The sequence below is a fragment of the Dama dama genome, chromosome 20, assembly GCF_033118175.1.
Source record: "Dama dama isolate Ldn47 chromosome 20, ASM3311817v1, whole genome shotgun sequence".
Taxonomy (NCBI): Eukaryota; Metazoa; Chordata; class Mammalia; order Artiodactyla; family Cervidae; genus Dama; species Dama dama.
This window is the reverse complement of record NC_083700.1, coordinates 59033661-59047105: the sequence shown is the minus strand read 5'-3', so window position 1 is coordinate 59047105 and position 13445 is coordinate 59033661. Positions and strand designations below refer to the sequence as shown.

The 13445-nt window shown below is 39.0% G+C and overlaps 1 protein-coding gene across 6 annotated transcripts in view; it reads right to left on the bottom strand.

Moving 5' to 3' along the window:
- Positions 1–13445, bottom strand: part of TTLL7 (tubulin tyrosine ligase like 7) — a 165812-nt gene that overhangs the window by 10078 nt on the left and 142289 nt on the right. For 5 of the 6 annotated variants that reach the window (XM_061121538.1, XM_061121535.1, XM_061121539.1 and 2 more), the window contains exon 20: positions 11403–11576. The exons of the other annotated variant lie outside the window; for it this stretch is intronic. In XM_061121538.1, coding sequence (XP_060977521.1) covers positions 11403–11576 — 174 coding nt within the window. The remainder of the gene's footprint in view (positions 1–11402; positions 11577–13445) is intronic. 6 annotated transcript variants of the gene reach the window in all.

The window sequence follows — 13445 nt, the reverse complement described above, 5'->3', positions numbered from 1 at the left end:
CAAAATCACTGCAGATGGTGATTGCAGCCATGAAATTAAAAGCCACTTGCTCCTTGGAGAGCTTCCCTGATAGCTCAGGGAAGGGATAGGCTACCTACTCCAGTGTACTTGGGCGTCCCTTGTGGCTCAGCTGGTAAAGAATCTGCCTGCAATGTGGGACCCCTGGGTTCGATCCCTGGGTTGGGAAGATCCCCTAGAGAAGGGAAAGGCTACCCACTCCAGTATTCTGGCTTAGAGAATTCCATGGACAGTCCATGGGCTGGCAAAGAGTTGGACACGACTGAGTGACTTTCACTCACTCACTCACTCACTGCTCCTTGGAAGGAAAGCTATGACCAACCTAGACAGCATATTAAAAAGCAGAGACATTACTTTGTCAACAAAGGTCCATCTAGTCATAGCTATGGTTTTTCTAGTAGTTATGTATGGATGTGCGTTGGACCATAAAGAAAGCTGACTGCCGAAGAATTGATGCTTTTGAACTGTGGTGTTGGAGAAGACTCTTGAGAGTCCCTTGGACTGCAAGGAGATCAAACCAGTCAATCTTCAAGGAAATCGATCCTGAATATTCATTGGAAGGACTGATGCTGAAGATGAAGGTCCAATACTTTGGCCACCTGATGCGAACAACTGACTTATTAGAAAAGACCCTGATGCTGGGAAAGACTTAAGGCAAGAGGAGAAGGGGATGACAGAAGATGAGACGATTGGATGCATCACCGACTCAACAGAAATGAGTTTGAGCAAGCTCTGGGAGTTGGTGATGGACATGGAAGCCTGGCGTGCTGCAGTCCATGGGGGCACAAAGAGTCAGACACAGCTGAGTGACTGAACTATCTAGACTTCAGTGGCAATTATTTCCTGTTTGCCACCTAAGTACATATTCTGTAATACTATAATTCAGTTTTTCTTGGTTTTTATTTAAATATAAATGAAATGAAGTTTGTAGTCCTTTGTCTCTGGCTTCTTTTGCTGAATTTCTGTTTGAGATTCATCCATATTGCTGTGTATGCATGCAGTTTGTTCTTTTTTTTTTTTTTATTAGTTGGAGGCTAATTACTTCACAACATTTCAGTGGGTTTTGTCATACATTGATATGAATCAGCCATAGATTTACACGTATTCTCCATCCCGATCCCCCCCCCACCTCCCTCTCCACCCGATTCCTCTGGGTCTTCCCAGTGCACCAGGCCCGAGCACTTGTCTCATGCATCCCACCTGGGCTGGTGATCTGTTCTTTAAATGCTGTAAAATATTCCATTGAGTGAACACTACAAAAACTGTCCATTCTTCCGTGAATAGACAGTTTGGGTATTTCTAATTTTTAGCCATTATAAGTAAATGCTACTGTGATAATTCTAATATGGTCTTGATGCACATGGGCATACATTCTGCTTAGAATCATTGGGAATAAAATAACTGAGAAAATAGTAAGCGTTAGTGGGTTATCCAAACTTTTTTTAAAGGTAATGATGTTCACTATCATCAGCAGTGTGAGTTTCCATTACTCTACATTCTCATCAACTCATGGTCTGAAAGATGGGTTTCACGTCTCCCTGAGTATGAGCTTGAACACTTCAAATACTTACTGCCTTTAAAAATGCCTCTTCAAGTATCTTCCCCATTTTTCCATGGAGTGTCCTATTTCCTTCTTAGAAATTTGTAGGAGTTCTTATACAGTTTGTGTAACAGTCTTTTGTAGGTTAAACAGGTTGCAAATACCAACTTTCATTCTGAGGCTTGCTTTTTCACCTTAATGGAGTCTGCTAATAAACATATATTCTTAATTTTAATATAGTAAAGTTTATCTTTTCATTTATAATCTGTATTTTTTTGGCCTGATATTCTGCATACCTCAAGGTCATGAAAAAATCTATATTTTCTTCCAAAATCTTTAGTTTTGCCTTTCACATCTATGTACTCAATAATATGGAAATGATTTTGTATATGGTGTAGGTAAATTCAAGTTTCTTTTTTCATTATTGTTTGGAAACTCAATTGCCCCAGAACCATTTGTTTAAACAAACTTTTAACCCATTTGTTAAAGTGTCCCTGTTTTGTCATAAATCAAGTCTCTATATAAACCTGGGTCTATTTATGGCCTTTCTGTGGTGGTTTAGTCACTAAGTAGTGTCCGACTCTTGCAACTTCATGGACCGCAGCCTGCCAGGCGCCTCTGCCCATGGGATTCTCCATGCAAGAATACTAGAGTGGGTTGCCATTTCCTTCTCCAGGGGATGTTCCCAACACAAGAATTGAACCCAAGTCTCCTGCATTGCAGGAAGATTCTTTACCAAATGAGCTATGAGGGATGTCCATGGCCTTTCTGAATGATTCTATTGGTCTATTTGTCTGTCCTTTTGGTACTAGTGCATTGTCTTCAGTTCAGTTCAGTTCAGTCACTCAGTCATGTCTAACACTTTGCAACCCCATGAACCACAGCACACCAGGCCTCCCTGTCCATCACGAACTCCTGGAGTTTACCCAAGATCTTGTCCATTGAGTCGGTGTGCCATCTAACCATCTCATCCTCTGTCCTCCCCTTCTCCTCCTGCCTTCAATCTTTCCCAACATCAGGGTCTTTTCAAATGAGTCAGTTCTTCGCATCAGGTGGCCAAAATACTGGAGTTTCAGCTTCAGCATCAGTCCTTCCAATGAACACCCAGGACTGATCTCCTTTAGGATGGACTGGTTGGATCTTCTTGCAGTCCAAGGGACTCTCAAGGGTCTTCTCCAACACCACAGTTCAAAAGAATCAATTCTTCAGTACTCAGCTTTCTTTATAGTCCAAACTCTCACATCCATACATGACTACTGGAAAAACCATAGCCTTGAAGATGGATCTTTGTTGGCAAAGTAATGTCTCTGCTTTTTAATGTGATGTCTAGGTTGGTCATAACTTTCCTTCCAAGGAGTAAGTGTCTTTTAATTTCATGGTTGCAATCACCATCTGCAGTGATTTTGGAGCCCCCAAAAATAAAGTCTGACACTGTTTCCACTGTTTCCCTATCTATTTGCCATGAATTGATAGGACCGGATGCTATGATCTTAGTTTTCTGAATGTTGAGCTTTATTTAAGCCAACTTTTTCACTCAGACATTATAGCTTTATTATAATTCTGAGCACACTGTAGCAAATCAATTCTACTATTTCAAGAATGTCTTGTCTATTCTTGGCCCTTTGTTTTTTTTTTATAAATGTTAGAACAAACGTTAGTCAAATTCTTCACCCTGCAAAAAAAAATTGTTAGGATTTATGTGAGGATTATGTTGAATTTATAGATATGAAGAACTATTTGAGAAGAGATGACATATTGATATTGATTTCAATATCAATGATATAACTTTACATCTTTTACATATTTCTGCATAAGGGTCTTACATGTTTTTGTTACTTTTATTCTGAAGTATTGGTTATTCTTTGATGCTATTAAAAGTGACATCTTATCTAAAATCTGTTACTGATAAAGAAAAAAATTGATTTTATTCCCACTTTGATTTCATCAAAATTGGTAGGTTTACTTAGTAATTTATCTGTAGAGTTATTTAGATAATGAGTGCTATGAATATAAGGACAACCATTAGTAAGGAGTTTTACTTCTTTCTCTCTAATCAAATGCCTTTTATTTTCTTGACCTGCTTCCTTGAGCAAGCCAGGTCAAGTACAATGATAAACAGAAGTGGTAGTTAATAGGTAATCTTGCCCCGTTTCTCTTCTCAAAAGCCTTCAACATTGCACCATTAAGTATATGCTTGTAGGGGTTTTGTAGTTACTCTTTATTAGAGTAAGGAATTTCCCTTTTATTTCTAACCTATTAAGCATTTTTTAAAGCAAAAATGTATATTGAATTCTATCAAGTGACTCGTCCGTGTATTTTAAATGATTTTTTATTCTACTAAAATTACATTGATCACATTTTAATTTTATTGTACCTTTAAATGGATTCAATAAACAAAAGTCATGATACATTATCCTATTTAAGGTTTCTGGGTTCATTTTGTCAATATTTATGTAGGATTTTTGCATCTCTGTTCAAGAGTGAGACTGAACTTTCATTATCCTTTGCCATAATATCTCCTGGTCAGGTTTTAGCATCAGGTATGGTAGGCTTTGATACTGGTAGCCTTCTATATTGTCTTGTGTCATCTTTGTAACACGTATTTTTCAAGGAATTTGTTAATGTAACTTACCAAATTTATCAGCATGAAATTAATAATACGTGTAGTATCTGTAGTTATGTCTCAATTTCTATTCTTGATGTTAATTACTTTTTAAAATATTTTTGATCAGTCCCAACAGTGATCAATTTTATTAGTCTTTTTAAAAACCCACTTTTGCCATGTTGATCTTCTTTATTCTGTTTGCTTCACTATGTTGTTAATTTCTGCTCTTGTTTTTAATATTTCCTTTTTCTGTATTCTTTGGGTTTACTTTAATGTTACTATGTCATCATCCAAGATGATAGATCATTTAATTTTTGCCTTACCCTCCCTAATTTGCCTTACGTTCCCTAATAGGTTCTTTAAGTCTATAAGCCTCCCTGTGATAATGATTTATGTACATTCTGCAAGTTTTTATTTCTAATATTTTTGTTACCAAAGTACATTTAAATCCATTATGATTTTATTTTTTATATTTCCAAAAAGGATGGATTTTGTTACTTTTAAAGGCCTGTGATGATATACAATACTTTGCATGATTTCAATTTTTTAAATATGTTTTATCATTCCACTAGTTGATTTTTATAAAAGATCCAGGTATGCTTACTGGATTGTATTCTGAGGTGGCTGACTTCACTATTATGTGACAGTTAAATCTGTTAATCATATTGTTAAAATTTTCTTTGTTTTTAATTCTTCGGAGAAATATATATTAAAATCTCCCTCAATGGTTGTAGATTTGTATATTTCCCCCTGTAATTCTGTCAACTTTTGCTTTGCAAAATATTTGGGATATTATTACATGCAGGAATCTATGCTGTTTATCAAAGCCCCAATCTTCGACAGGTCCTGAACTTCTACTTTATTCTCTTAGGTCCATGTGTCTGTCAAAAGCACTACTCAGTAAAACAAGTACCTGGTTTTAACTCTCTGATGTTTTCAAGCAAATGTTTTGTTGGTACTTTGTCCAGTTTTTCCTACAAACATCAGAGGGAGGATTTGTCCAAATACCTGGTTCTCTATTGATAAAGGCAGAAGCTCTAACTCAGAGATTTAAAAAATGACTTTAGCCACAAAAATGAGCTTACATGAAGGCTCAGTACATAAATGATAGAAATACAGAGATGCTGAGACTAAAAATTGTTTGGCAATCCCAAAGCCTTTGAAAGAAGGCTAGCTATAGTGAAATACGGAGCTTGTCCTAAAGACTCTAGTATCCTAGATATATGTGTATAGATATAGACAAGTATACAGATATAGAGACAGGTAGATTTAATGATCCAGGTGTGAATATCAGTTAGATTTGTTTAGTTATGAGTCCCCCTCTGAGAAACGGCTTCTCAGTTGGTATGGCTATTTTTTTTTTTTTTCTTTTTTTGGTCACACCACACAGCATGCAGGATTTTAGTTCCCTGGCTAGGGATGGAACCCATGCCCCTTGCACTGGAAGCAAGGGGCCTTAACCACTGTACCATCAGGGAAGGTCTTGGTATGTCTATTAAATTGCTATCTTTCTGAGACTGCAAGGTTGAAGGCCACTCTCTTCCATGTAACAGGTGCCATATATACCTTTAATAAATTCTTCAGTTCAGTTCAATTCAGTCGCTCAGTTGTGTCCGACTCTTTGCAACCCCATGAATCGCAGCACGCCAGGCCTCCCTGTCCATCACCAACTCCCAGAGTTTACCCAAACTCATGTCCATCGAGTTGGTGATGCCATCCAGCCATTTCATCCTCTGTCATCCCCTTCTCCTCCTGCCTCCAATCCTTCCCAGCATCAGGGTCTTTTCCAATGAGTCCACTCTTCGCATGAGGTGGCCAAAGTATTGGAGTTTCAGCTTCAGCATCAGTCCTTCCAATGAACACCCAGGACTGATCTCCTTTAGGATGGACTGGTTTGATCTCCTTGCAGTCCAAGGGACTCCCAAGAGTCTTCTCCAACACCACAGTTCAAAAGCATCAATTCTTCGGCGCTCAGCTTTCTTCACAGTTCAACTCTCACATCAGTACATGACTACTGGAAAAACCATAGCCTTGACTAGATGGACCTTTGTTGGCAAAGTAATGTCTCTGCTTTTAAATATGCTATCCAGGGTGGTCATAACTTTCCTTCCAAGGAGTTAAGTGTCTCTTAACTTCATGGCTGCAATCACCATCTGCAGTGATTTTGGAGACCCAAAAAATAAAGTCTGACACCCTTTCCACTGTTTCCCCATCTATTTGCCATGAAGTGATGGGACCAGATGCCATGATCTTCGTTTTTTGAATGTTGAGTTTTAAGCCAGCTTTTTTACTCTCCTCTTTCACTTTCATCCAGAGGCTTTTTAGTTCTTCACTTTCTGCCATAAAGGTGGTGTCATCTGCATATCTGAGGTTATTGATATTTCTCCCAGCAATCTTGATTCGAGCTTGTCCTTCTTCCAGCCCAGTGCTTCTCATGATGTACTCTGCATATAAGTTAAATAAGCAGGGTGACAGTATACAGCCTTGACATACTCCTTTTCCCTTTTGTAACCAGTCTGTTGTTCCATGCCCAGTTCTAACTGTTGCTTCCTGACCAACATACAGGTTTCTCAAGAGGCAGGTCAGGTGGTCTGGTATTGCCATCTCTTTCAGCATTTTCCACAGTTTATTGTGATCCACACAGTCAAAGGCTTTGGCATAGGCAATAAAGCAGAAATAGATGTTTTTCTGGAACTCTCTTGCTTTTTCTATGATCCAGCAAATGTTGGCAATTTGATCTCTAGTTCCTCTGCCGTTTCTAAAACCAGTTTGAACATCTGGAATTTCACGGTCCACATATTGCTGAGGCCTGGCTTGGAGAATTTTGAGCATTACTTTACTAGCGTGCGAGATGAGTACAATTGTGTGGTAGTTTGAGCATTCTCTGGCATTGCCTTTCTTTGGGATTGGAATGAAAACTGACCTTTTCCAGTCCTGTGGCCGCTGCTGAGTTTTCCAAACTTGCTGACATATTGAGTGTAGCACTTTCACAGCATCATCTTTCAAGATTTGAAACAGCTCAACTGGAAGTCCATCACCTCCCCTAGCTTTGTTCATAGTGATGCTTTCTAAGGCCCCCTTGACTTCACATTCCAAGATATCTGGCTCTAGGTGAGTAATCACACCACTGTGATTATCTGGGTCATGAAGATCTTTTTTGTACAGTTCTTCTATGTATTCTTGCCATCTCTTCTTAATATATTCTTAAGAAATATTAATATCCTGCAGATATGTGGTCAAGATAAAGATGGTCCATTAGCCTGACTGATGTGAGCTTTCTGTTCTAATTTTACAGATAACTTAGTCAAATATATATTTCCTCATGAAATATTTAGGTATACCCTATCCATTATTTATATTAGGCATACTTATACTTACTTATAAATATAAATTATTTTACTAGGTATACTTTATAAATAAAATTTATCAATCTATTGTTGTTATTGTCATTCAGTTGCCCAATCCCGTCTGACTCTTTGTGACCTCATGGACTGCAGCACATCAGGCCTCTCTGCCCCTCACCATCTCCCAAAGTTTGCTCAAGTTCATGTCCCTTGCATCGGTGATACCATCCAGCCATCTCATTCTCTGACACCCTCTGTTCCTTCTGCCCTCAATCTTTCCCAGCATCAGGGACTTTTCCAATGAGTCAGCTGTTCGCATCAGATGACCAAAACACTGGAGTTTCAACGTCAGCATCAGTCCTTCCCACAGGTATTCACGGTTGATTTCCCTTAAGATGATTGGTTTGATCTTCTTGCTGTCTACGGGACCCTCAGGAATCTTCTCCAGAATCATAGATGAAGGCATCAATCCTTCAGCGCCCTGCCTTCTTTACAGTCCAGCTCTCACAACTGTACATGACCACTGGAAAGACCATAACCTTGACTATACGGACATTTGTTGGCAGCGTAATGTCTCTGCTTTTCAACACACTTTCTAGGTTTGTTGTAACTTTCCTGCCAAGAAGCAAACATCTGATTTTATGGCTGCAGTCACCATCCACAATGATTTTAGAGTCCAAGGAGAGGAAATTGATCACTGCTTCTACCTTTCCCCCCTGTATTTGCCATGAAGTAATGGGGCTGGATGCCATCATCTTAGTTTTTTTTAATATTGGTATAGTCTATGAAACAGAGGTAGATTTTTTGGAATTTCCTAGCTTTCTCTATGAACCAGCAAATGTTGGCAATTTGAGCTCTGGTTCCTTTGCCTTTTCTACACCCAGCTTGGATGTCTGGAAGTTCTTGGTTCATGTAATGCTGAAGCCTAGCATGCAAGATTTGAAGCGTGACCTCACTAGCATGGGAGATGAGAACAACTGTGTGATGGTTAGAGCATCCTTTAGTGTACCTTCTCGGGAACTGGGATGAGGACTGTCCTTGTCCAGTCCTGTGGCCACTGCTGGGTCTTCCAGATTTGCTGATATATTGAATGCAACACCCTGATGGCATCATCCTTTAGAGTTTTGAAGAGTTTACTGGAATTCCGTTAATCTATTAATAAATATCAAATTAATTGACTCCTACATATAAAGTAAAATGCTATAGGTTCCTAATATACAACGGAAAGAATGTGCAGCCACTTTTCCCATTTTTTTAAATTAATGTGACATTAACTTGGACTTTAATAGCTTGATATTAGATGTGCTCAGTCACTCAGTCATGTCCAACTCTTGGCGACCCTATGGACTGGGGCCCACCAGGTTCTTCTATCCATGGAATTCTCTAAGCAAGAATACTGGAGCAGGTTTCCACGCCCTCCTCCAGGGGATCTTCCTGACCCAGAGACTGAATCTGCATCTCTTGCGTCTCCTGCATTGGCAGGCAGATTCCTTTTTTTTTTTAACAGCTTTAAGATAGTTTATTTTATTTTTTTTTCCATTTATTTTTATTAGTTGGAGGCTAATTACTTTACAATATTGTAGTGGTTTTTGCCATACACTGACATGAATCAGCCATGGATTTACATGTATTCCCCATCCCAATCCCCGCTCCCGCCTCCCTCCCCACCCCATCCCTCTGGGTCTTCCCAGTGCACCAGCCCCAAGCACTTGTCTCATGCATCCAACCTGGGCTGGTGTTCTGTTTCACCCTTGATAATATACATGTTTCAATGCTGTTCTCTCAAAACATCCCACCCTCGCCTTCTCCCACAGAGTCCAAAAGTCTGTTCTGTACATCTGTGTCTCTTTTTCTGTTTTGCATATAGGATTATCGTTACCATCTTTCTAAATCCCATATGTATGTGTTAGTATACTGTATTGGTCTTTATCTTTCTGGCTTACTTCACTCTGTATAATGGGCTCCAGTTTCATCCATCTCATTAGAACCAATTCAAATGAATTCTTTTTAATGGCTGAGTAATATTCCATGGTGTATATGTACCACAGCTTCCTTATCCATTCGTCTGCTGATGGGCATCTAGGTTGCTTCCATGTGCTGGCTATTATAAACAGTGCTGTGATGAACATTGGGGTGCACGTGTTTCTTTCAGATCTGGTTTCCTCAGTGTGAATGCTCAGAAGTGGGATTGCTGGGTCATATGGCAGTTCTATTTCCAGTTTTTTAAGGAATCTCCACACTGTTTTCCATAGCGGCTGTACTAGTTTGCATTCCCACCAACAGTGTAAGAGGGTTCCCTTTTCTCCACACCCTCTCCAGCATTTACTGCTTGTAGACTTTTGGATAGCAGCCATCCTGACTGGCGTGTAATGGTACCTCATTGTGGTTTTGATTTGCATTTCTCTGATAACGAGGATTCCTTATCACTAGCGCCACCTGGAAGGACATGTTCATTTCTCTCTGTGTTTCCAAGTAAAACTTTGACCAGTATAAATTTTCTGGCCTCTAACCAGAAGTAAATTATTTGATTTGCAGGTTTAAAAGAAGGAATCAGTCAGGCTTGGCTCAGCCCCTTTCTCTTGTTGGATCAGCCTATCTGCAGAAAGAATGCACTTGTACTTGCCATGTCCTTCTCCAGAGATCTTTCCGACCCAGGGATTGAGCTGACGGTCCCTTCCCAGGTGGCACTAGTGATAAAGAACCTGCCTGCCAATGCGGGAGTCAAAAGAGACTTAAGTTCGATCCCTGGGTTGGGAAGATCCTCTGGAAGAGGGCACGGCAACCTACTCCAGTATTCTTGCCTGGAGAATCCCCATAGACAGAGGAGCCTGGTGGGCTACAGTCCAAAGGGTGTCAAAGAGTTGGACACAACTGAAATGACTTAGCGCACTCCTGCATTGGTAGGTGGTATGGTTGCCACTGAGCCACCAGGGAAGCCATTCAGTTGTTACCAGATCCTATGATCTTTTGACTATCACTTAGTTTTTCAAAATCACAGTTTATACTCTTCTCTCTTGATAATATTACAAAACCTTACACATAATAAAAGTCACATGAAAGTGAAAGTGTTAGTCTCTCAGTCATGTCCAACTCTTTGAGACCTCATGCACTGTAGCCCTCCAGGCTCCTCTCTCCATGGAATTCTCCAGGTAAGAATGCTGGAGTGGGTTGCCATGCCCTTCTCCAGGGAATCTTCCCTACCCAAGGATCAAACCAGGGTCTCCTGCACTGCAGGCAGATTCTTTACCATCTAAGCCAAGACATTTGTCTTTAATTCTAATGGGAACTACAATTGTCTTGAGAAGTGCTAAAATGTACTTTGTGTTTACTCTGTGTATCTTGCAGTTTAAAAACAATATTTTCATATTTTTATAAAACTACCTATTTTAACTGGACAATATTTATAAAAGTCCAATTTTGAAATGAGTCTTAACAAAATCCACCTCCCACAGATCTATTTGGTGATAAAGGGAATAGTAGAGGCATATTGAACATTAAAAGTGAAACTGAAGGCATCTTCTCAACTATATTAGGATAGAGGAAAAAGACAAAATATCCCTGCTGAGGGAAAAAATTAAATTTGTTACCATTTTGCATGCTGTTACTTGGCTTTTGAAAGAAAAGTATGTTAAGTTAAATAATATCATTTCCATGTAGGTTATCTTTGTCACCTTCAGGTTTGTGATTGCTGTTCCTGTTCAGTCTTTTAAAGATTTAAAAACAATCTTTACCGATTGTTCAAGTTAAAAGAATCTTGTAGATAGTAGCAAGTATAAATTTTTAGTCTTCAGCTTTTCTCTAGCCATCTAGACAAGAAGAGACTTTCACTTTCAAAGTGCGTTGCAGCATTACTTTATATAAAACACACAGGATCTAGGAAATGTAAAACAAGTACCTGGAATTACCCCAATCAGTACCAATGCCTGAGAGTGATCCTCTTGAGTCACTTGCATATTTGTAAACCACTAGCAGGCACTGTTTACAAAGCTCGACCAGGCGCTGGCAACATTGAAGCTGCAAAGGAGTCACCACTTCCGGGCTTTTATTGAAAATACTCTCCCAAGAGGATCTGTTGGCATGCAAACAGACATGACCCCATGTGGCTGTTAAAAATGGCAACCAACCATATCACTTACCTAGCAACAAACCAATAAAGAAAAAGTAGAAATGGCCTCACACATTTGAAGTGACTACAGATGGTTAGAGTTATCTAGTAAATATGCAAAATGAAGGGTAATCTTTATGTTAAAAAAATACAACACAGAATTCCTATCTTTAAAGATGTAACTGATGTCAGCTCTCAGTAGCTAACAGGATGGTTTCCCAACAGCTCGTAAAAACTGAGTTACTTTACATTGAAGGAATTGTAAACAGCTAATTTCTCAAAACTTAGGTAGTCTAGAAATACAGATTTTCTAGAAAGCTATATTTATTTTTATATTAATGATGATTCCACAGATTAAAAAGTCACTGTAACTTAATTTGTGATCTCTGTGAACCAACAAAATTTAGATTAATCCCATGATTATGACCACCCCTTTCAAAACACGTTCATATGTAATTATGTCCATGATATTCCTAGAGCACACGCTCTATACTATAGAAGTAATGTAATCTCAACAGTGCTGCCCTGCCATTTCCAAAGGCAGTGTCCTTCAGCACATTCAGCTTAGCGGACAGCAGGCGGTAGTACACAAGGCCTTGGTAAACTTAAGTGAGCGCGCGCGTGTGTGTGTGTGTGTGTGTGTGTGTACACATATATATTCACAATTCCTAAGTTGACTGTTATGACCCAAATGAGAAAATATGTTACTACCCCACCAGCATCGGGAAAGAGAGACTGATTTCCTTAGTGTAACAGAAACTCCTTTCAAGCTTCAAGGGGAAAGTTTTCTTGAGACTTGGTGATGGTTCAAGTCTCATTTTACATAAACCAATTTACTTAATCCTCAGAGAAAGAAAAGACTAGATTTTAAGAGAGAAAAAAATATTAAAAAAAATATTTTTCTGAAGAACTGCACTTCCCAATGGGAAATTCTAAGACTTCATTTTCAATCTTCTGTGGATATTTGATATCTTTGGAATTTGTTTAAAATGCTGTAGGAACTCATAGAGGTATTTTTTAGTAGAAAGTCTATTGTTTATTTTTTCAGGAGAAACATGGTCCCAAAAAGACAGCATGTCATCAGTGAATGACATATTTTCTTAAAGGGAATAAGATCCAAATAAGTAGACTGAAAGAAATAAACTTTCTTCTATGTTCTGAGATGTTCAAGGGCTAATTATATAATACTGTTTTTATTATTTAAAAGGGATTAAAGGTTATTTTCGTTCAAGAAACAGTAATATTTTAGTTAAATTAACTCTAAAATTTTATTTTATTACTAAATGTAAGAAAAACTAATATGACATACATGTTTCTATATCTATATTTGTATATATATGACTTTATTTTTGGGGGCTCCAAAATCACTGCAGATGGTGATTGCAGTCATGAAATTAAAAGATGCTTACTCCTTGGAAGGAAAGTTATGACCAACCTAGATAGCATATTAAAAAGCAGAGACATTACTTTGCCAACAAAGGGCTGTCTAGTCAAGGCTACGGTTTTTCCAGTGGTCATGTATGGAGGTGAGAATTGGACTGTGAAGAAAGCTGAGAGCCGAAGAATTGATGCTTTTGAACTGTGGTGTTGGAGAAGACTCTTGGGAGTCCCGTGGACTGCAAGGAGATCCAACCAGTCCATCCTAAAGGAGATCAGTCCTGGGTGTTCATTGGAAGGACTGATGCTGAAGCTGAAACTCCAATACTTTGGCCACCTCATGAGAAGAGCTGACTCACTGGAAAAGACCCTGATGATGCTGGGAAGGATTGGGGGCAGGAGGAGAAGGGGACGACAGAGGATAAGATGGTTGGATGGCATCACCGACTTGATGGA